At 41.0% G+C, this 25,988-nt stretch overlaps 1 protein-coding gene across 1 annotated transcript; it reads left to right on the forward strand.

The window, feature by feature from the left end:
• Window positions 1-1,836: 1,836 nt before the first annotated feature.
• LOC117345079 (cationic amino acid transporter 4-like) lies at window positions 1,837-20,015 on the forward strand. The gene is given in 6 exon segments (XM_033908021.1): window positions 1,837-1,944; window positions 6,897-8,110; window positions 8,112-8,531; window positions 9,335-9,443; window positions 15,897-16,090; window positions 19,079-20,015. Coding segments are annotated over 5 exon segments (1,941 nt in total). The 5' UTR covers window positions 1,837-1,937; the 3' UTR covers window positions 16,088-16,090; window positions 19,079-20,015.
• Window positions 20,016-25,988: the final 5,973 nt, after the last annotated feature.

Raw genomic sequence — 25,988 nt, forward strand, 5'->3', positions numbered from 1 at the left:
ACACTAGACCTATATAAGGAACACTAGACATAGATATGGTAACACTAGAGCTATATAACGTAACACTAGATCTATATAAGGTAACACTAGAGCTATATATCGTAACACTAGACCTATATATGGTAACACTAGATCTATATAAGGTAACACTACACCTATATAAGGTAACACTACACCTATATAAGGTAACATTACACCTATATAAGGTAACACTACACCTATATAAGGTAACACTACACCTATATAAGGTAACATTACACCTATATAAGGTAACACTACACCTATATAAGGTGACACTACACCTATATAAGGTGACACTAGATCTATTCGTGCATTCGTCACTGTAGATCTATGTCGCACATTGAATTATGAGTTTCTCGTTGCAGACATAACGTAGTTAGGGCCATACAGTGCTGATGTAGTTCTAGCATTAAGGTAAGTTTTATCGACAAATCAATACATTTAGATGGGCTGTTTGTAACATTAGGAGTGTTATGTTAAAATAATAAAATCAACACGTGTTACTTCACCTTCCGCTATATAAGTATAGGTTGTTTGGTGACTGTTCGTTATAACACCTACACGTTTGACAGTTTTAACTTCTCTTAAATCGTACGTGTTATACGGCGTCTATGTGTGGCCAAATGGAATTTTTCTGATTTGATTGGACTGCACAGGAGCTCTTCTATCAATTGATATACGGTCGAGCTCCGTTAATCCGTTTCCCAATAATTCTGCCCCCCCCCCCCCCCCCCCTCCCCCCTATTCGACCACTATGTTATCCATGGACACTTTCTCACGGGAACGGAATTCTATATCTTATTCAGTTTGTCACGAATTCCGTCTCCGACCGACAGTTTTATAAACGTAGGCCTAGTGGAAGCTTATCTCGGGTTTTGTTAGGAATTTTTGCAACCGTTAATATATGTAATAGCCTTGTCAAAAGCCATGGCCAATACATGTATGTAGATTCTTACTCATCAATCACGGAAAGAAACTGATAGTAAACATTGATTAATGGATTAACCCTTTTCATTGTTTAGAGTTTATCTATAGTAGATGGCATTGCATTCTTTTAACCAAGGATAAAATAAGTTCACATCAACCAGAGATACATATTGTCGGTAATCATGAGGTGCTCGTATCGATCCAAAACACCTTAATTCTTATCGTCTTTTTTTTTTTTTTTTTTTTAACTTTACAGCAAAACATTAATGTATTACAAAGATCGAGGACCAGCGTTAATTCTCCAAAGGAAGTACGATATATTTCTGTGAAATTATGTATATATATATATTGTCTGCCAATCTACGAAAACGTTTTCATAACATACAACATATTTAAACATGTAAAACAACTGCGTACAGATGATTGGGTAGGAGTTCTATCGACATTGTGACTCTCCTCATCCCCCCCCCCCCCCCCCCCCCCCCCCCAATTTGTTCCAGTTATATATACGTAAGCCATGATGACACACAATGAAAACAATCTTTACTTATTTGTCCTCGGAACCATAATTGAGGTTGCTGTCATAATAGAAATGGAGACTCTTATCCTCGTAGAATATTACTCACTGTTTCACATTTAAAACATCTGACCCAAATTGTGTGAAGGTTGTTCTTTAAAAGGTCAGATGTAACAATCAAGATTTCCCCGCTACAGTAACAATACATGTATCAACCATTGTCATCTAAATCTGTCCAAGAATGAATTAGAATCATATGTCGTACTCTTGTCTTGTTGAACGGAAGTTGGAACCGACCGAGCAAACAGCGCGTGTAGAGAAGCTGGAATCGGTCAATAATCGTACACACCACATAATTTATTCTAACTCGTCGTCTGTAACAGAGGTAGACTCACGCTCCATGGCTCTCTGCCTGACAAACATCGCTGACAGTCAATTCTAGGGATTAGTTTCGTCTCCAAATTTCCTCGGAATGGCGGGTAAGTGTGTGAGAGCCTATATAAACGAGTTTTGTGGAGAAGGATTCAGTCCCGACCTAGTTTGTGTACTAACATATGGTGGGGGAGTATAAAATGGCGGTCTCCCCCACACACGTGTGGGTGACAATACAGTTATTGATCAGGAGAAGTAATCACGTTAGATATTCTCATAATTTACTAATTAAATAATAATAATCAACTACAGATACATGATGTGTTGGTCAGGATAGGGTTGTCGATGCATTTCACGTGGTAATGAAGAGATTATTTCTGGTTTCCCTGTACCATATGGTAGATTGTTTTTTTTAAAGGGATGCGATTCCGTGTCCGACAGCATTGAATGCAATTTATTTTAAACTGGTTAATAATCTGAAATTTACAAGTAGCGAAAAAAACCCGTAGTGCATGGTATGTTAAGCATGACGAAATATATATAACTGATACAACTGATGACATTTTTAGTTAATGACTGATATAATTGGTCATAATTATTCACAATGACTATACATGGAAAGTAGGATAAGCGATCTCTATTCCATGTATCATTGAAGTGTGCTAGGTTAAAGGGAATACCCGCCATATGGTCAGTGTGACAGGCCTTTTCCATTGACTGGTGGCATTCCTTGTCCCACTCTCTCAAAGCAGTCATGGTGCGTGGTAGAATTAGTCAAGCATTAAACAACCTTCTTTGGATAGATATTGGTCTATAATTTTCTCAGGGTTGCAGATAGATTGAACAACTCGCGTTATGATAAATTTGATTAATTCACTGAATAAACAAGTTCACTAATATAGTGATGTTAGACAGTGATGACGTCATTTAGTGATGACGTCATTTAGTGATGACGTCACATACATACTCTTTATATCACTACAGAAATGGGAGTTATGTGATAATTATGATCTGTAATCTTTTCATTTCGTTCTGTAAGGTTATAAAGTGACAATGCAGAGAAAATGATAATATTGAAGTACATTTCCACGTTATCAGTAATACGCTGGGAGGATGTCGGCCTAGCGTATGCCTCTAGGTTGAAAAAACGTCGGCCTAGCGCACTCCTCTAGGTTGAAAAAACGTCGGCCTAGCGCATTCCTCTAGGTTGAAAGAACGTCGGCCAAGCGTATGCCTCTAGGTTGAAAAAACGTCGGCCTAGCGCATTCCTCTGGGTTGAAAAAACGTCGGCCTAGCGTATTCCTCTAGGTTGAAAGAACGTCGGCCAAGCGTATGCCTCTAGGTTGAAAAAACGTCGGCCTAGCGCATTCCTCTAGGTTGAAAATACGTCGGCCTAGCGCATTCCTCTAGGTTGAAAATACGTCGGCCTAGCGCATTCCTCTAGGTTGAAAATACGTCGGCCTAGCGCATTCCTCTAGGTTGAAAGAACGTCGGCCAAGCGTATGCCTCTAGGTTGAAAAAACGTCGGCCTAGCGCATTCCTCTGGGTTGAAAAAACGTCGGCCTAGCGCATTCCTCTAGGTTGAAAATACGTCGGCCTAGCGCATTCCTCTAGGTTGAAAAAACGCCGGCCTAGCGCATTCCTCTAGGTTGAGGGAATGTCGGCCTAGCGCATTCCTCTAGGTTGAGAGAACGTCGGCCTAGCGCATTCCTCTAGGTTGAGAGAACGTCGGCCTAGTGCATGCCTCTAAGTTGAAAGAACGTCGGCTTAGCGTATGCCTCCAGGTTGAGGGAACGTCGGCCTAGTGAATGCCTCTAGGTAGAGAGAACGTCGGCCTAGTGCATGCATCTAGGTTGAGGGAAAGTGGGCCTAGTGCATGCCTCTAAGTAGAGAGAACGTCGGCCTTGCATATGCTTCTAGGTAGAGAGAACGTCGGCCATGTGCATGCCTCTAGATAGTGAGAACGTCGGCCTAGTGCATGCCTCTAGGATGAGGGAACGTCGGCCTAGTGCATGCCTCTAGATAGTGAGAACGTCGGCCTAGTGCATGCCTCTAGATAGTGAGAACGTCGGCCTAGTGCATGCCTCTAGGATGAGGGAACGTCGGCCTAGTGCACGCCTCTAGGATGAGGGAACGTCGGCCTAGTGCATGCCTCTAGGTTGAGGGAACGTCGGCCTAGTGCATGCCTCTAGGTTGAGGGAACGTCGGCCTAGTGCATGCCTCTAGGTAGAGAGAACGTCGGCCTAGTGCATGCCTCTAGGCTGAGGGAACGTCGGCCTAGTGCATGCCTCTAGGTTGAGGGAACGTCGGCCTAGTGCATGCCTCTAGGTTGAGGGAACGTCGGCCTAGTGCATGCCTCTAGGTAGAGAGAACGTCGGCCTAGTGCATGCCTCTAGGTAGAGAGAACGTCGGTCTAGTGCATGCCTCTAGGTTGAGGGAACGTCGGCATAGTGCATGCCTCTAGGTTGAGGGAACGTCGGCCTAGTGCATGCCTCTAGGTTGAGGGAACGTCAGCCTTGCGTATACTTCTAGGTAGAGAGAACGTCAGTCTAGAACATGGCTCTAGGTTGGTTCATCGTTGGATTTCCACCTGACGTTGTAGAAACGTCGGTCCCTTAAACGTGGACAAAACGTTGACAGGCATTGTATTAACGTTGGTTAATATTTCTGTTGAAATGTTTCCCTGAAACAAAGGGATTCGACGAACAGCAAACCTTTTTTTATAACCCGTTTCTTCAGATGATATAGACATATTTGATACAGGGAATCATTTGAAAATTAATTTCTATTTTGCTGCTATTGTAAGATCCATTTGTATATACCTGTAATCTATACTACAACTAATATATATAAGACTGGTGTAATTGTAGAACAGTTAAAACACCAAATATCAAGTTACCTACTTTTAATTGAATTTGTCAGTTTCCCCTGCTGCCGTGCATGATTCAAATGATCTCACCACATCCTTCAGAGTACAACAGATATGTACCGATTGATCCGTTTCTATCCTAACAGATCAACACTGTAACGGGACATACGGTCTATATGGATGTACATTTTTGTATCTGTATCGCGAAGTGTTTGGCAGGCTTCCTGAAATATCGGGAAACATTCGAAATTACTTTTCCGCAGGTCAGACAGTGCGCTGTTAAGGGTTGATTCGCGGCACATACTAAAAAATCACTGGATGTAACAAATCGTAACAATATATTAAATCATATTCATCTAATAACCTGCTCCCATTTTTGAAACCAATGATGCATTTATCCAGGACAAGAAACCATTGGACCGTGGACAATACAAATGCTCTTTCTTATTTAAGAGCGTGTGTATTGTAAACTTGTATATGCATGACGATATTCAGTGACGTTCACGGTACACTGAGGACTAAATGGACCGAGTAATGTCACATTGTAAGTTAGATTATCCATATAACACAGAAATGCACATGTTACATCAGTTTCCCTGTGTCGTCCGGGATGATGAACACACGACAATAAACGTATCTGATGACTGTGGGACCACTGTAACACGGTGGATACCTTCTTATCCATTAACACTGACGTAATGTACACGGTAAAAGAAACGTCTAATTCTGTAACGTATAATGTATGTGTTCCGACAGTTGTGTGAAGTTGGTTCAACATTTAACATTCAGAATTTGAATGTGGAGCCAGCTCGACGTTCAAATTGTGAGTGTTACATGTCGTATGTCGAATGTTTCTGACAAAATCAAATTGTGAGTGTTACATATCGTATGTCGAATGTTACTAACACAATTAAATTGTGAGTGTTACATGTACATATCGTACGTCGAATGTTACTAACACAATCAAATTGCGAGTGTTACATGTACATATCGTATGTCGAATGTTACTGTTACAGTCAAATTGCGAGTGTTACATATCGTATGTCGAATGTTACTGACACAATTAAATTGTGAGTGTTACATGTACATATCGTATGTCGAATGTTTCTGGCACAATCAAATTGTGAGTGTTACATGTCGTAAGTCGAATGTTTCTGGCACAATCAAATTGTGAGTGTTACATGTCGTACGTCGAATGCTTCTGGCACAATCAAATTGTGAGTGTTACATATCGTAAGTCGAATGTTTCTGGCACAATCAAATTGTGGGTGTTACATGTCGTATGTCGAATGTTTCTGACACAATCAAATTGTGAGTGTTACATGTCGTACGTCGAATGTTACTGACACAATCAAATTGTGAGTGTTACATGTCGTATGTCGAATGTTTCTGACACAATCAAATTGTGGGTGTTACATGTCGTACGTCGAATGTTTCTGGCACAATCAAATTGTGAGTGTTACATATCGTACGTCGAATGCTTCTGGCACAATCAAATTGTGAGTGTTACATGTCGTAAGTCGAATGTTTCTGGCACAATCAAATTGTGAGTGTTACATGTCGTAAGTCGAATGTTTCTGGCACAATCAAATTGTGGGTGTTAACTAACTTCGCACAACTTTTTTCTTCGGGGTTAAATTTTGTGGTTTACTTATGGAAGTAGATTGAGCATTTTACAGGATCAGTATTTTAAACAGATCGTGTATGATTGGTTTGTATATTTCAAGTCACAGGTATTACGATAAAACACAGGTACATGCTAAATATGTCTACTCTTTTGGGTAAAGTATTAGAATGAAAGAGGAAGGTTGGAGAGTGCAAATATTTCAACAACATGTCTTATCATCATATTAATGATTAATTTTAAGCTACGCTTTATGCCCGTAATAACATATCGACGTGCTTACGTTCCATTACAGATCTATACTACTGACCAAAGTGTGCTAGATTCGAGCCCATGCCTACAGATAATACTGACATTAAAATGAATCCATAATTCTAACTCAAAGATATATATACATATTCGTATTATTCAAAATATACAAGGTGAATATGACCAGGTGTTCCGACAGAGTAAGCGTCCTCCGAGTCAACGACGACTCTCACCATGCAACCAACGTGATCTATCACAACAAATACTTAAGTTTTGTAAATATGAACGTACATTATCCTCCACTTTTTATATTACAGACGGCACGATGAGGGAGCGAGTGCGCGAGGGGATGACCTCGTTATGGCTTGCCATCAACCGGAAGAAGACAGTGACTGACGACTTCCATGACACGCCCCTTAAGCGATGCCTCAACACCTTCGATATTACCCTTCTGGGGATAGGTCACATGATCGGGGCCGGGATATACGTATTATCTGGCACTGTTATTAAGGATCTCGCCGGACCATCCGCTGTCCTGTCCTTTCTGTTTGCCGGATTCGCAGCCATTTTGTCAGCACTCTGTTATGCTGAATTTGGAGCCAGAGTTCCGAAGGCAGGTTCCGCCTACTCCTATACCTATGTGACACTAGGGGAGCTGTGGGGTTTTATCATTGGATGGAACATAGTCCTGGAACATCTCTTAGGCGCCTCGGCAGTCGCGCGAGCGTTCAGTGGCGCCCTGGACTCTATTTTCAACGGTGCAATTCGGAACAGCACTCTTACAAACATCGGTTCATTAAGTAAGGGAAGTGAATGGCTTTCGGAGTATCCGGACTTCGTCGCGTTTTCTGTGACTATTGTGGTCTTCATCGTTGTTGGAACAGGAGCTAAATTTACGATGAACTTCAATAATGTATTTACCGTGCTTAATATGACAGTACTGGTGTTTCTTATCTGTGTCGGGTTTTATTTTGCCGATATTCATAACTGGGAAAACACTAAAAGAGGTGGATTTTTCCCGAATGGATTCAGTGGTTGTCTTTCTGGTGCAGCTACCTGCTTTTTCGCTTACATAGGATTCGAAGGAATAGCCACAGCAGGGGAAGAGGCTAAGACTCCCGAACGTTCTATTCCGATCTCAACTGTGACGTCACTAGGAATTGTCACGTTTTTGTACATCATGGTAACGGCGGCGTTGACCCTGATGATTCCATACTATGATGTTGACCCGACTGCAGCATTCCCGAAGGCGTTTGCTATTAGAAGTGCCGAATGGGCCAAATATATCGTCGCTATAGGAACTCTGTTTGGAATCACAACGTCACTTCTTGGTTCGGCGTTTTCTTTACCACGTACAATTTACGCGATGTCATCTGACGGACTCCTTTTTAGCATATTTGCCTACATTTATCCAAGAACACAGACCCCTATCTGGGGAATTTTTACATTCGGGATGGTGTCGGCGTTGATGGCGTTGCTGTTTGAGATAGAAACTCTCGTTGAGTTTATGTCAATTGGCACTCTGATGGCCTTACACCATAGTTGGAGCCTCTGTCATTATTCTTAGATATCTACCGGTTGACAAGTGTCAGTTTAAACTTAAACCGGAAGTTGAGGCCGAGGAAGTGAGGCAAGTATCGGAAATGGAAACCGAAGAAAGTTCGATTATCAAGAAATCAAAGAGCCATGACGATTTTGGACGTCTGAAAGAAAAGTTAAAATCCATACCACTGCTACGGTCCTTCCAGCCCGGAAACGCCTCTCTGCTGGCTACCTTCTTAATTCTTGTATTCATCGTTTGTTTCTGTGCCACCCTGATCTTTGGCTTTAGTTACATACAGGCGGGAGCCTGGTGGGCTATCTTCCTCGTGATCCTGTTCGGTATCGCTATCATTGCCTGCTTCCTAGTCATGATCGCCCACGAGAAGAATGACGCCTTTACCACGTTCTCGGTACGTATTTCCGCTCTCGACAGGTACTTCCGGTATCGTTGATCAGAGTGCATGTTTGAGATTTTCAAAGCTTAAATCTTTTAGTCAAAAACTTATAATAGTAATGTTAGAAACATACAAAAAGGTGGTACCAATTATCTGGGACTGCCTATACTTTTACACAATCTTACAATCGACGGGTTTACAATTTTCTAACGACTTGACTCTCTGATTGCCCTTTATGCCCTGTAACATATTTTTTCCTATTTCACCGTCTTAACCCCAAATTAACTCCCTATTCCACATGTATGTTGTTTTCAGATCCCGTTCGTGCTTTTCTTAATATTCGTTAGCACTTTTTTCTGTTGTAGATTCATATGTTTATTGCTATCTCCTTCAAAATCGCTCCGGCAGTGTATCGCTATTTCCTATACACTTTGTTCCGTTGTAGATCTGGTTTGTGTATCGCTATTTCCTATACACTTTGTTTCGTTGTTGTTCGGCAGTGTATCGCTATTTTCTATACACGTTGTTCCATTATATATCCCGTTTGTGTATCGCTATTTCCTATACACTTTATTCCGTTGTAGATCTCGTTTGTGTAACGCTATTTCCTATACACTTTGTTCCGTTGTAGATCTCGTTTGTGTATCGCTATTTCCTATACACTTTGTTCGTTGTAGATCCTGAATGTGTATCGCTATTTCCTATACACTTGGTTCCATTGTATATCCCGTTTGTGTATCGCTATTTCCTATACACTTTGTTCCGTTGTAGATCCCGTTTGTGTATCGCTATTTCCTATACACTTTGTTCCATTGTAGATCCCGTTCGTGCCATTGATCCCTATACTGAGTATGTTCTGTAACATAGCTTTGATGTTGAACCTGAACCATCTCACTTGGATCCGTCTCGGTATCTGGATGGCCGTGGGTAAGTACCACTCCTCAAGTTGATAGGCGTTTACTGGTATATCCCGTTATGTTGGTGTCACTAGTTACTGACTAAGCTAGAGGTATGTCACAGTGGTGAACCATCTAGTTACTAGTTACTGACTCGCCTAGAGGTATGTCACAGTGGTGAACCATCTAGTTACCGACTCGCCTAGAGGTATGTCACAGTGTTGAACCATCTAGTTACTAGTTACTGACTCGCCTAGAGGTATGTCACAGTGGTGAACAATCTAGTTACTGACTCGCCTAGAGGTATGTCACAGTGGTGAACCATCTAGTTACTCACTCGCCTAGAGGTATGTCACAGTGTTGAACCATCTAGTTACTAGTTACTGACTCGCCTAGATGTACATTTTGTATGTCACAGTGGTGAACCAACTAGTTACTCACTCGCCTAGAGGTATGTCACAGTGTTGAACCATCTAGTTACTAGTTACTGACTCGCCTAGAGGTATGTCATAGTGGTAAACTATCTAGTTACTGACTCGCCTAGAGGTATGTCACAGTGGTGAACCATCTAGTCACTTGTTACTGACTCGCCTAGAGGTATGTCACAGTGGTGAACCATCTAGTTACTGGTTACTGACTCGACTAGAGGTATGTCAGTGGTGAACCATCTAGTCACTTGTTACTGAATAGGTATGTCACATTGGTGAACCATCTAGTTACTGACTCGGCTAGAGGTATGTCATAGTGGTGAACCATTTAGTCACCTAGGTTAGACATTTGACAACAATCAGTGTAACAGTAACATATGACGAAATGGTTCACCACTGTAACATACTTCTTTACCACGTTAAATGTATGTACTTGCGACTTAGCATCGTACTGACTGTCTGAAAGTTAACACCAGGAGGACAAATACTGATATTGTAATTACTGTAGACCTGGGCTCTGTACCAGGTTCCTAGGAGTGTAATTGGGACTAATTGATTGGCGGAGATACCACTGGACGGGGTGTTCTCTGAACGCCAACATTTTTTTGAACAATAGATAGGTGTTGTTTCAGGAAACAATGGGGATGCCATTATATACTGTTTCATATAAGATGTCCTTTTTAACCTGTACAGTCACCTGAGATTTACCTGTGTTTCACTAGGCATATATCATAATTATATTTTTCCCCAGCTTTTTGTACATGCCCGCATTCAACAAATAGCAACAAATATATGTACCATGTAATAACATAAGTTTTTTTCCCGCTTTTGTCTGAATTTATACTTATACAGATCACATTTACTAGACATATTCAAAGAGTTAAATATAGGTTGCTTAGCTTGATCCTCTAAACGCTGTTTGATCAAGGGATTAATAAACTGAAGTCTCATCCATATACATGAAAAACCCAATCCAAGTTCAAAATATTTCTGTTTTACAAACTCTAGCCAATTAGATTTTGGATAAGCTTTTTCAGATTCTAGTGACAAAAATCTGTAAATTTCATTCAAAATACAATAAGCACGATTAAAAAAATGTGGTTATTTCTTTAAGATTATTTTCACCGTATGTAAAATTCAAATCATCAGGAATTCTTTTCCTTCCAAACATCATTATTTTAGTTTTGCTGGTATTTACTTTTTGATGCCAAAGGTTGGAATATTTCATAAATGTATTTAGCTGCTTACGAAAATCATCCGCAGTTTTTGATAGTAATATAGTGTCATCCTCGTACAGCATTACATACAATTTCAATATACATATATCTAATTCATGTTCCAATTTTTCACTTATATAAAACAAACCTTTATAATCTCGAACTTAATAAAAATCTTCTTAATCGTTAAGAAAAAGTGAAAATAAAAACGGAGGTAGATTATCGCCTTGTCGGACCCCAGAAGAACTGAAAAATACAGTTGAGAATACACCATCTTTACTTACTTTGGCCTTGATACCATTTACAAATTTTTAATCATCCGAAAACATTTGCCATCGAAATCATTGATCAAAAGTTTATTCCAAAAAGACCAATTCGCCATACACTATTAAGCTCCTTTTCAAAAACTATAAAGGCGCAAAATAATTCTTCGAAACCCTTCCTGATTTTCGAGAATGAGTTCAACGTTATCAGCATATTTATTTAAACGTTCGTTTAGTATAGCTATAAACTATTCACCCTGGCAACTAATCAAAGTAATAGGTCGATAATTATGGGGATCGTACAAACTACCATTATGTTTAAAAACAGGAATAATAGATAAAAAAATCATTTAAGTAATGAGTAATATACATAATCACGTTTTGAAAAGTAGGAAAACATCTTCTCTTAATATTTGTTTTCAAAGATTCCAAAAAAACTGTTAATGTAATATCGAAATGGATTTCATTTGAAAATCGTACGCTTTACATAAGCAAACAACAAGACAAACATACATTACGTTAAAGAAATGGCAAATATGAATGATATATTAACTATCTAAAAGTGATTTTCTCCTAATCGTAGTATGAATCAATATCTTCCAAAATTCTTTAAAGTTAACACTATTGCAGTTTCGTTATTTTGTAAACCGATGGTCGGCGGTAAAAGTATAGATTGATATAAGTCACTCTTAATTCTGAATAAGTTTAACACAACCAACAATACATGATGATTTTCATTTACAACTTAATTACTTTCACATGGCGTATCTACCAGTATAAAAAAAAAATCAACGAATGTGCACTCAACCTACATGTATATGTACAGAGTGTATATGTATGTTGCTGTTTGGACACACTTTCCTATATAAAGCTGTATATTTAACTATTTCATTTATCTCAATATACAATTTTTTTTGAAAAAAAACGAAAAGTTTAAATTGAAGACTTTGATAAATTAAAATAATAATTTTTGACATAAAAATCATGTTCACAAATATAATATGGTATTGCATTTTTATTTTAGAAATGATTTTTTTTTTTTTTTAAATACACATATAAGTACATGATGTTTAATTTAAAACCCTTCATTTCACCTACAGGTAAGTATCAACAGGTAACTTTTACAGGTAAATCTACATGTACCTGTTGGCATTGAGACTCCTTTTTGGAAAAAGACTATAATCACTATCAAAACAAACTGCCCTACAGGTAAATTCAAAATGTTGGCGTTCAGAGATACACCCCACTGGACAATGCAGGGCTCACGAGAGCGTTATTGTCAGCCTCGAGGTAAAATCGATAATAACTTATCGGATCCGTTACCTTGGGAATCTTCAATACTGGCAGGCATTGTGTTTGGACACAGAACAATTTAGCATATAAATTGATTATTTCGGATCTGATATGAAGTTCCATTTGTCAATAATATCAGTTAAAGGTTATAATCAGGCTATTGTTGTGGGTGTTTCCGGTTACTCGCTACAGTTTATACAGAAATACATGAAGAACAGCAATATGTCTTTCAAAGATCGATTAAATGCATTCAATCGTTTTATATCAGACAATTTAAGAGATAACAAATTCTCATTTGAAATACATATATGGAATACAATTGCTGTTGTCAATTGCTTTTCGTAACAGACCAATGTGAAACTCTCCTGCTGAATTGGAAATTTCGTTTCCGCTGCTTTAGAATATAAATTGACTAAATACATCTGTAGCATTCATTGATACACGTGGAATCTCTCTTTTTCAAATTTCGATTCCTGATGCAAAGCATTACCTTGCTGTTTGCCGAAGCGTCGTCCCAAGCGAGTACGGTTAATTATTCGGGTAATTCTGTACTGTGATCGAGACCAACGTTAGACTGTTAGATTTAAAGAACCTACTGTAGGTAATGGTAAGCCCATTTACAGTGATATGTGACCATGTTTCAGTGTCCAGGTTAGTACATTTCAATGTGACAGTAATGACGGGTTATTTCCATCGACAGCGTTATGTGACCGGGTGGGTGTCACGTTACAGCAGCCAGGGTGGGACATTTCAGTTTGACGGTAAAGACGGTTTAGCCAATCTACAGCAGTATATGACAGGGTGGGGTGTCATATCACCGTGTCCAGGGTGGGACATTTCACTGTGACGGTAAAGACGGTTTATTCCATCGACAGCAGTATATGACCGGGTGGGGTGTCATATCACCGTGTCCAGGGTGGGACATTTCACTGTGACGGTAAAGACGGTTTATTCCATCGACAGCAGTATATGACCGGGTGGGGTGTCATATCACCGTGTCCAGGGTAGGACATTTCACTGTGACGGTAAGGACGGTTTATTCCATCGACAGCAGTATATGACCGGGTGGGTGTCACGTTACAGTATCCAGGGTAGGACATTTCAGTGAGCCGGTAAGGTCTAGTTTTCCCAAGTCTCGATGTCAGTATAAAGTTGCCTGATCGTCCGTGGACGCAGCCTCATTATGACATTGGATATTACAAGCTTTTTATCACAAATCAATCAAACCAAATCTATGTCTTGACACGTGTTTGATCTGGGGATCTAATCATAAAACAGATTTAAAGCCAATCTAACATAACATTCCCTGATAATCTAATATTTAATATTCAAATATCCGTAGTAAGTTTTTGATATACCAGGATATGTAACTTCAATGTCACATTATTTTAACATGAATACATGAAGAGTAAGTTACTTGATAATAGACAAACATTTCCATCAAACTGTTGGATGTGGGAATGAGCTCATCTTCGCTAGCCAAGGCTTCTGATTACGTCACACTCCACGAAGTGTAAAATAATCAGAAACCTTGGCTAGCGAAGATGGAATGAGCTGTGAATGTGAGCTTCTAACAGGGATCGTCATAAAAATTAAAGTAATGACATTATATAGTGGTTTCTGTTCTTTTGAGAATGATTCCATGGCTTAATCCCGAGACTGGCTTATATTCGACGATCCAAGTTAAGATGACTCCTGCAATGCCATGTAACTATACGAAGGTGTGATTATATTCCAAGCTGTTTAATTATTAAAATCAAGTATGATGCTGCAATACTTTAATAGATATCATCAAATTTCAGTAAACAGATTCAAATGATTGAGTTGTCTCACACGCTGGTACACGCGTATATTAACTCGAGCATGTCTAATATGTGATGATGAAACAGCGAGAGACAAAATCGTCCCTCTGATCTCTAGTGTGATAGGAAGGGAGTAATGAATAATACCCGTCCCGTACCGAACTAGCGACCCGCTCTCAAGGCAAACATCCTACCACTAGGCTAAAGGGAAATTCCCACTAGTCTAAGGTGACATTATACTCTATACGTTTACACTTCTGCCTCCTTCACAAAGTCTTCGCCCCGAAGAGAACCACAACCCAGATTATTCCTCTACAAGGAAGCCTCTAGGTGTCCTATATCTTTCACTTGGAGTGGTCAGCGACACAACATCTGTAACAGGAAGGAGTAATGAAAAATACCATGTCCGTGTCGGGCTTCGAACTAGCGACCTTTCGCTCTCAAGGCAAACATCCTACCACTAGGCTAAAGGGAAATTCCCACTTGTCTGACCTTATACATGTACTCTTTACTTTTACACTAGGACGGTAGGGACAGGCCTAATCTGTTGTAAAAGAAATGCCTAGTGATAGTAAAATACATCTTGTCGTATACCTCAATGGAGATTTATTATTGCCTATTTCAACAGATCGAAAGCATGTCATTAAAAGTCTTAAAATATTAACAATAAAAACACTAACGAGTCGAAATGTATTCATAACTGTAACAGGCTACCGATCGACATGTCCAATGATTGTTTACATAATAACCATTAACTACACACCGCAGACTTTCTACTAGGATTTCAATTCTTGTTTGTATCGCCATTTTTCTAAGAAATGCTGGAATCGTTTTATTCTATCTTGATACAATGTGTATCAGCTCCTATTATTGTGGTTTTTATCGCTATTTATTGGAAGTCCATGATGGATGTCCTTCGGTCCCTTATTATACATGATTAATTAATTATATAGACTGATCGGAAAAACACGTGATGACCATCAAGCAGCCATCTTGGATTTTATCAGTTGAGGTCGAGATAGTATACACTGGTATAATTCTATCATTTGCGGGCCTATTTCTGTTACATGTTTAACTTCTCATCAACACTGTACAGGTTATCAAGGCCAAAAACGGGGAATAAAATGGGTACAAACGAAACAACATTAAACAAACGAATTATGTTAAATATGTAAAGAAAAAAAAATAATGGTACTATCACGAATATGAGGTCTAAATTAAATGACTAATTGTGTTGAATGTTCTTGTTTATTGTTTTTACCAGTTGAGTAAAAGCTGGATTTATTAAATTCTAAATATTTACCGAAATGTATTATTTCAACTCCATATCGTGTGTTTATGTGTGAATAATTTTGAGATATGATATCCTAAGTTTCTGAACAGTTAGTATAACCATTTTACAATGGCGTTCGCCGTAGAGCTAGTATTTTGACCTTTGACCCACAGAAAGCTACATGTCTTGTCTTTATACCATCTTTCAGGTTTGACGATTTACTTCTCGTACGGTTTGTGGCACAGTCACGAAGCTCGCTCCACTAACGGGTACGGCGAGATCGTCCACTATACCGGGGACGCCAACATCTCGTGCAGCACCATCAGTAACATGAACGAGGAGATCATGGAACAACAGCCGGCCCGCAACCCTAACGAGGACTTCCAGGGCACCATGTAACAGGTACATAATGTAGTTATGCTTTAATTCGATTCAAACGAAAATCAATTATTTATCATAGAACAAAATCAGTACACGAATGATTGTCTGGTCAGGTCTGAACCTTCCTGTTTCAGTATACAGTAACTATGTAGCTGGATGTCCAGTTTGGAACAAAAGCAAATATTGATAACTAATGAGATGTGAATGAGTGGGTTTGACGTCCGAACTGTAGCCACAGGGGCACGTAACAATGTTTCTGGGAGAGGGACTTGTAGAGTATACTGTAGTATACTGTGATTTGTTACATGTCCCTGTGTTCGTGACACTACTGTCGTAAATGTTCTTACCTATTTCACGTGTATCGTAGCGACATATATACATAGAGCATAAAACTGTTGAGCAAATTTCAATGTTCAGAAATACCAAATCAGGAGTTCTTGACAATAATATATTATTTATGTAAAGCTTGGATATGACTTTTTGTTATGTTTTTGTTTTATAATCAGTGGGCCGGAAAAAGGAATGCATTGAAACTTATGTTTTTTATCAAGTTTAAATAAGTAACTGTTATAAACATAAACAATTAGGAATGAAATCTTCAAACTCATACTGTCGGGGACCTAGAGGGATTTCCTGGACTCCTACTGTCGGGGATCATGAGGGGTTATCTGGACTCCTACTGTCGGGGATCCTGAGGGGTTATCTGGACTCCTTCTATCGGGGATCCTGACGGGTTATCTGGACTCCTACTGTCGGGGATCATGAGGGGTTATCTGGACTCCTACTGTCGGGGATCCTGAGAGGTTATCTGGACTCCTACTGTCGGGGATCCTGATAGGTTATCTGGACTCCTACTGTCGGGGATCCTGAGAGGTTATCTGGACTCCTACTGTCGGGGATCCTGAGGGGTTATCTGGACTCCTACTGTCGGGGATCCTGAGAGGTTATCTGGACTCCTACTGTCGGGGATCCTGAGAGGTTATCTGGACTCCTACTGTCGGGGATCCTGAGGGGTTATCTGGACTCCTACTGTCGGGGATCCTGAGATGTTATCTGGACTCCTACTGTCGGGGATCATGAGGGGTTATCTGGACTCCTTCTGTCGGGGATCCTGACGGGTTATCTGGACTCCTACTGTCGGGGATCCTGAGAGGTTATCTGGACTCCTACTGTCGGGGATCCTGAGGGGTTATCTGGACTCCTACTGTCGGGGATCCTGAGATGTTATCTGGACTCCTACTGTCGGGGATCATGAGGGGTTATCTGGACTCCTACTGTCGGGGATCATGAGGGGTTATCTGGACTCCTACTGTCGGGGATCCAGAGAGGTTATCTGGACTCCTACTGTCGGGGATCATGAGGGGTTATCTGGACTCCTACTGTCGGGGATCCTGAGATGTTATCTGGACTCCTACTGTCGGGGATCATGAGGGGTTATCTGGACTCCTACTGTCGGGGATCCTGAGATGTTATCTGGACTCCTACAGTCGGGGATCCTGAGATGTTATCTGGACTCCTACTGTCGGGGATCCTGAGGGTTTATCTGGACTCCTACTGTCGGGGATCCTGAGAGGTTATCTGGACTCCTACTGTCGGGGATCATGAGGGGTTATCTGGACTCCTACTGTCGGGGATCCTGAGGGTTTATCTGGACTCCTACTGTCGGGGATCCTGAGGGGTTATCTGGACTCCTACTGTCGGGGATCCTGAGAGGTTATCTGGACTCCTACTGTCGGGGATCCTGAGGGGTTATCTGGACTCCTACTGTCGGGGACCTTGAGGGGTTATCTGGACTCCTACTGTCGGGGATCCTGAGAGGTTATCTGGACTCCTACTGTCGGGGATCCTGAGGGGTTATCTGTACTCCTACTGTCGGGGACCTTGAGGGGTTATCTGGACTCCTACTGTCGGGGACCTTGAGGGGTTATCTGGACTCCTACTGTCGGGGACCTTGAGGGGTTATCTGGACTCCTACTGTCGGGGATCCTGAGGGGTTATCTGGACTCCTACTGTCGGGGATCCTGAGATGTTATCTGGACTCCTACTGTCGGGGATCCTGAGAGGTTATCTGGACTCCTACTGTCGGGGATCCTGAGAGGTTATCTGGACTCCTACTGTCGGGGATCCTGAGAGGTTATCTGGACTCCTACTGTCGGGGATCCTGAGAGGTTATCTGGACTCCTACTGTCGGGGATCCAGAGGGGTTATCTGGACTCCTACTGTCGGGGATCCAGAGGGGTTATCTGGACTCCTACTGTCGGGGATCCAGAGGGGTTATCTGGACTCCTACTGTCCGGGATCCAGAGAGGTTATCTAGACTCCTACTGTTGGGGATCCTGAGAGGTTATCTCGACTCCTACTGTCGGGGATCCTGGGAGGTTATCTGGACTCCTACTGTCGGGGATCCTGAGAGAGTATCTGGACTCCTACTGTCGGGGATCCTGAGGGGTTATCTGGACTCCTACTGTCGGGGACCTTGAGGGGTTATCTGGACTCCTACTGTCGGGGATCCTGAGGGAGAACTTAGATTTCTTTGTTTCTTTGTTTCTGGTAGAGTGTCCTGTCTTGTATCAAGAGAGATAACCTGGACTCCTACTGTCCGGGATCCAGAGAGGTTATCTGGACTCCTACTGTCCGGGATCCAGAGAGGTTATCTGGACTCCTACTGTCCGGGATCCAGAGAGGTTATCTGGACTCTTCGGAGAACTTCGATTTCTTTGTTTTGTTTTTGTTTCTTTGTTTCTGGTAAGGTTCTATCACCATAGTTTAGATATATAATTCCTGTCCATTGACAGCGTCCTATAACCTAGTATATGTACAGGTATAGCTATTGTGGAATAGTTTTCGTTGTTTTCGTTGTTACTTTGCTTTGGTGATCTTGATATGACTTCGCCATATAGTTTTAGATAGGAGTAGTCTGTGAATATCAACTGGGGTCCCCATGAAATATGCAATCCATATGTGTTCTCATAGCGTTTGTGTTTCAGTTATTTTTTGTTTTACTTTCAGATGATCCAGTCCTGTCAAACCTGGGATGCATTTAGAAGAGACACCAACATTATATTTTATTTTAGAATGACATTGGACAAAAATCTACAGTAAAAATCCCAGAAAAGTCTTTAAAATTTCACTGCAGAAGGACAAGATCTCATCCTGTAGTTCCCTTTTCCGAAGGAAGTATTGTATTGGACAGTAGGCGTGAAAGAGTTATGTCCCTTTACTGAGACAAAAGCTCTTTCTACACCAGGGAAGATTACCATTTAAACTATTGATATTATTCAATAAATATTTCAGTTTTAGATAAAAGCATTTCAGTAACTGATGACAAGTAGTAAAACCAAGGTTGAGAATGATCAGCTTACTTTATAAATGTATATATCATTGTAGTGCACTCGATTATTACATGTCGGATTTACTTTTTAAAAATGCCGCAGATAAATGATGGACCAGTACTGTAAAGGAATAAAATCCTTCCATTAAAAATATTTCGCGCTGAATACAAATTTGGATTTGACGCATCATTCACTCAAATTTCAAGATTTTTTTTCTGAGACATTTCAAGGGGTCTTTAAACAACCACATAAAAATGAGGTCTCGGGAGAGACTATATAAAGTTGTCTCCCTTACTAGTAAAATTCCGAGGTGCATTACCATCATTGTTGCCAAAAGATTTATTTTCTAATACCATATATATGTGTGTGTATGTGTACATATGATAAAGATTATTTTTGTGTAAATTTTGTCTGAATATATTGTTAAGTATCATGGTGATTGTGTGGTAATGATAGCTATTATATTAAAAATATTAATGATATAAATCATAAAATTACATGGATCATTGTTCAAATCTATGTTCGGTTAAGTTTCTTATAGTAATATATTTCCGTTAAAAGTTCTAGTTATGTTTTTTCTCAATGATGATATTTTGTATATACTTGAAAAAAAATAATTTCTTCCGTTGACTCCGCGTCATGATCAGTTTGTCCGTTGACTTCACATCACTCCTTCCGTTGACTTCGCGTCACCTCCTCAGATAACTTCACGTGACTTCCACTGACTCCGCGTGACTTCCACTGACTCCGCGTCAATTTCCCCGTTTTCACAATACTATTGATACTAATAAGGTTTTTAACAAGTCATATCGCTGTCCTGGGGGTTATTTCTATGTGTTCCTGCTCATTTTTCTTTTTCATTTTCTCATTAATAATATAAATAGATAAATAGAATCTTACAAAGGTGTCACGTGATATATAATCAAGTTAAACTCTTTCGATAATGCACCGTAGGATCAGTTATCTCGGTTCTCCATTTCTTGTGCTGGCCATACGCTTTTAACTGTTGTAAATATCTTGACGGAACGTTCGGTATATTTGATGTGGAGCGCACTGCTGTGAGGTCTCTGTGAATTTGACCTCGAGGTAAACGGTCAAATATGGGCATTATTTTCCAGTCGTTTCTTATCCGGGCGATTACAATTAAATCGTAAACCCTCCACTGAAAAAGTTCAGTACACTGTTTTTTTAATCGTCACTACCTTGACCTTGAGGTCAAATGTAAAAAAAGTGTATCTAACAAATACGTTTTTGTTAGCTAGATAACATTTCAACCATTAGAGATATTTAAAGAAAGTTTGGGTATATATACATTTACCACCCACTGACAGTTATGACCCTAACCACAAGGTCAGAAGTCAAATAAGTGCACATTTTATTCTGGCCATCGTTCCTAAACCGCTGCCATTATCTAGACAAAACTTGCATCATCTAAAGCTGATCTGCAGTGCACTACCTTTCGGCCACGGTTACAGGTTCAAAGGTCAAGTAAATGCAATGTTTGCCAATAATTTCTCGTCAGGACGATATCGTTATGATGGTGTACTTTGCTCTGTCATTTTTGGACATTGCCACAAATGACTTCAAATGAAGGGAGACATGATGTACAGTTTGTAGTTCTGGTGTGCCTAACTTTCTTGTTGATGTTGTCTAATAAAACCTTGTCTAGTGCATAACAGCTAAGATTTTAAAGTGTAAGCTGGGATAGAGTTGTTACTAATAGTTAAGGAACATTTTGCGTAAGCTGGGGTAGAGATGTTTATCATGATTTGGGAACAATTTGTGAATGCTCGCGTAGAGTTGTTGCTCATAAGTTGAGAATCATTTGGTGTAGGCTGTTATTACTCAAAATTTAGAAACATTTGATGTAGACTGTTATTACGCAAGTTTAGAAACATTTGATGTAGGCTGCTATTACGCAAATTTAGGAACATTTGATGTATGCTGTTATTACGCAAAGTTTATAAACATTTGATGTAGGCTGTTATTACGCAAAGTTTATAAACATTTGATGTAGGCTGTTATTACGCAAAGTTTATAAACAGTTGATGTATGCTGTTATTACGCAACATTTAGGCCATTAATTTTGATGTAAGCTTTTATTACACAAAGTTTAGGAACATTTGATGTTGGCTGCTATTACGCAAAGTTTAGAAACATTAAGTAAGTTTGTGAATTGCTATTGTACAAATATGGATAGTTTAGAATCATTTGATGCAAGCATGAGTACAGTTGATACTCACAGTATAGAAAGACTTGTTGTACATGTTGATATACAATATTTATTGTGTCTGTGATCAGTATAATGATATTCATACTTGTATAATAGATCGTCGGGTCATCGGCTTGTTGTCAATATTTTATTGTGTCTGTGATCATTATATTAATATTCATACTTCTGTAAAAGGTCGTCGGGTCACCGGCTTGTTGTCAATATTTTATTGTGCAATAAAATGCATATTTTCACATTACGTATTATCCCTGTTGTTTATACTGTGAAGGCGTACCGGTACATTATGCTGAGAGGGCTCTCCTGTTGGTTATACCGAGAAGGCTTCCCTGTTGTTTAAAGTGTGAGGGCGGACATGTTGTTTATATCGAGGAGGCATCCCTGTTGCTTACGCGGAGAGGGCGTCCTTTATATACATGTAAATGCCCACAGAGCGTCCCTGTTGTTGATACCGACATGACGTCCCTGCTGTTAATACCGACAGGACGCCCCTGTTGTTGATACCGACAGGACGCCCCTGTTGTTGATACCGACATGACGTCTCTGTTGTTGATACCGACAGGACGTCTTTGTTGTTAATACCGACAGAACGTCTCTGTTGTTGATACCGACAGGACGCCCCTGTTGTTGATACCGACATGACGTCCCTGTTGTTAATACCGACAGGACGCCCCTGTTGTTGATACCGACAGGACGTCTATGTTGTTGATACCGACAGGACGTCTATGTTGTTAATACTGAAATGACGTCCCTGTTGTTGATACCGAGAGGACGTCTCTGTTGTTGATACCGACATGACGTCTCTGTTGTTGATACCGACAGGACGTCTCTGTTGTTAATACCGACATGACGTCCCTGTTGTTGATACCGACAGGACGTCTCTGTTGTTGATACCGACAGGACGTCTCTGTTGTTAATACCGACATGACGTCCCTGTTGTTGATACCGACATGACGTCACTGTTATCAATACCGACATGACGTCTCTGTTGTTAATACCGACAGGACGTGTCTGTTGTTGATACTGACAGGACGTCTCTGTTGTTGATACCGACATGACGTCTCTGTTGTTGATACCGACATGACGTCTCTGTTGTTAATACCGACATGACGTCTCTGTTGTTGATACCGACATGACGTCTCTGTTGTTGATACCGACATGACGTCCCTGTTGTTAATACTGACAGGACGTCTCTGTTGTTAATACCGACATGACGTCTCTGTTGTTGATAGTGACATGACGTCTCTGTTGTTGATACTGACAGGACGTTTATGTTGTTGATACTGACAGGACGTCTCTGTTGTTGATACCGACAGGACGTCTATGTTGTTAATACCGACATGACGTCTCTGTTGTTGATACTGACAGGACGTCCCTATTGTTGATACTGACAGGACGTCCATGTTGTTGATACTGACAGGACGTCCCTGTTGTTGATACCGACATGACGTCTCTGTTGTTGATACTGACAGGACGTCTCTGTTGTTAATACCGACATGACGTCCCTGTTGTTGATACCGACATGAGGTCTCTGTTGTTGATACTGACAGGACGTCTCTGTTGTTAATACTGACAGGACGTCCATGTTGTTGATACTGACAGGACGTCACTGTTGTTGATACTGACATGACGTCCCTGTTGTTGATACCGACATGACGTCTCTGTTGTTAATACCGACAGGACGTCCCTGTTGTTGATACCGACAGGACGTCTCTGTTGTTGATACCGACATGACGTCCCTGTTGTTGATACCGACAGGACGTCTCTGTTGTTGATACCGACATGACGTCCCTGTTGTTGATACCGATATGACGTCTCTGTTGTTAATACCGACAGGACGTCTCTGTTGTTGATACCGACATGACGTCTCTGTTGTTGATACCGACAGGACGTCTCTGTTGTTGATACCGACATGACGTCTCTGTTGTTGATACTGACATGACGTCTCTGTTGTTGATACCGACATGACGTCTCTGTTGTTAATACCGACATGACGTCTCTGTTGTTGATACCGACAGGACGTCTCTGTTGTTGATACCGACATGACGTCTCTGTTGTTGATACCGACATGACGTCTCTGTTGTTGATACTGACAGGACGTCTCTGTTGTTGATACTGACATGACGTCTCTGTTGTTGATACCGACAGGACGTCTCTGTTGTTAATACCGACATGACGTCTCTGTTGTTGATACTGACAGGACGTCCCTATTGTTGATACTGACAGGACGTCCATGTTGTTGATACTGACAGGACGTCCCTGTTGTTGATACCGACATGACGTCTCTGTTGTTGATACTGACAGGACGTCTCTGTTGTTAATACCGACATGACGTCCCTGTTGTTGATACCGACATGACGTCTCTGTTGTTGATACTGACAGGACGTCTCTGTTGTTAATACTGACAGGACGTCCATGTTGTTGATACTGACAGGACGTCACTGTTGTTGATACCGACAGGACGTCCCTGTTGTTGATACCGACATGACGTCTCTGTTGTTAATACCGACAGGACGTCCCTGTTGTTGATACCGACAGGACGTCTCTGTTGTTGATACCGACATGACGTCCCTGTTGTTGATACCGACAGGACGTCTCTGTTGTTGATACCGACATGACGTCCCTGTTGTTGATACCGATATGACGTCTCTGTTGTTAATACCGACAGGACGTCTCTGTTGTTGATACCGACACGTCGTCCCTGTTGTTGATACCGACAGGACGTTTCTGTTGTTGATACTGACAGGACGTCTCTGTTGTTGATACCGACATGACGTCTCTGTTGTTAATACCGACAGGACGTCCCTGTTGTTGATACCGACATGACGTTTCTGTTGTTAATACCGACATGACGTCACTGTTGTTGATACCGACATGACGTCTCTGTTGTTGATACCGACAGGACGTCTCTGTTGTTGATACCGACATGACGTCTCTGTTGTTGATACCGACATGACGTCTCTGTTGTTGATACCGACATGACGTCTCTGTTGTTAATACTGACAGGACGTCTCTGTTGTTGATACTGACAGGACGTCACTGTTGTTGATACCGATAGGACGTCCCTATTGTTGATACCGACATGACGTCTCTGTTGTTGATACTGACATGACGTCTCTGTTGTTAATACTGACAGGACGTCTCTGTTGTTGATACTGACAGGACGTTTATTTTGTTGATACCGACAGGACGTCTCTGTTGTTGATGCCGACATGACGTCTCTGTTGTTGATACTGACAGGACGTCTCTGTTGTTGATAGTGACATGACGTCTCTGTTGTTGATACCGACACGACGTCCCTGTTGTTAAAACCGACAGGACGTCTCTGTTGTTGATACTGACAGGACGTCACTGTTGTTGATACTGACAGGACGTCTCTGTTGTTGATACCGACATGACGTCTGTTGTTAATACCGACAGGACGTCTCTGTTGTTGATACCGACAGGACGTTTCTGTTGTTAATACCGACATGACGTCACTGTTGTTGATACCGACATGACGTCTCTGTTGTTGATACCGACAGGACGTCTCTGTTGTTGATACCGACATGACGTCTCTGTTGTTGATACCGACAGGACGTCACTGTTGTTGATACCGACATGACGTCTCTGTTGTTGATACTGACAGGACGTCTCTGTTGTTGATACCGATATGACGTCTCTGTTGTTGATACCGACAGGACGTCTCTGTTGTTGATACCGACATGATGTCTCTGTTGTTGATACCGACAGGACGTCCCTGTTATCAATACCGACATGATGTCTCTGTTGTTGATACCGACAGGACGTCTCTGTTGTTGATACCGACATGACGTCTCTGTTGTTGATTCCGACAGGACGTCCCTGTTGTTAATACCGACAGGACGTCTCTGTTGTTGATACCGACATGACGTCTCTGTTGTTGATACCGACAGGACGTCTATATTGTTGATACCGACAGGACGTCTCTGTTGTTGATACCGACAGGACGTCCCTGTTGTTAATACCGACAGGACGTCTCTGTTGTTAATACCGACATGACGTTTCTGTTGTTGATACCGACAGGACGTTTATGTTGTTGATACCGACATGACGTCTCTGTTGTTAATACCGACAGGACGTCTCTGTTGTTGATACCGACATGACGTTTATGTTGTTGATACCGACAGGACGTCTCTGTTGTTGATACCGACAGGACGTCTCTGTTGTTGATACCGACATGACGTCCCTGTTGTTAATACCGACAGGACGTTTATTTCCAGTGGAACCCTTATTTCTAGTTCAACCCTTAATTTCCATTGGGACCTCTATTTCCCCCTGGTACAATGTATATATTTGATTTATTTTCATTAATTAACACAAGACTTGCTTTTTGTAA

This window comes from Pecten maximus, chromosome 16 (genome assembly GCF_902652985.1).
Source record: "Pecten maximus chromosome 16, xPecMax1.1, whole genome shotgun sequence".
NCBI classification, from domain to species: domain Eukaryota; kingdom Metazoa; phylum Mollusca; class Bivalvia; order Pectinida; family Pectinidae; genus Pecten; species Pecten maximus.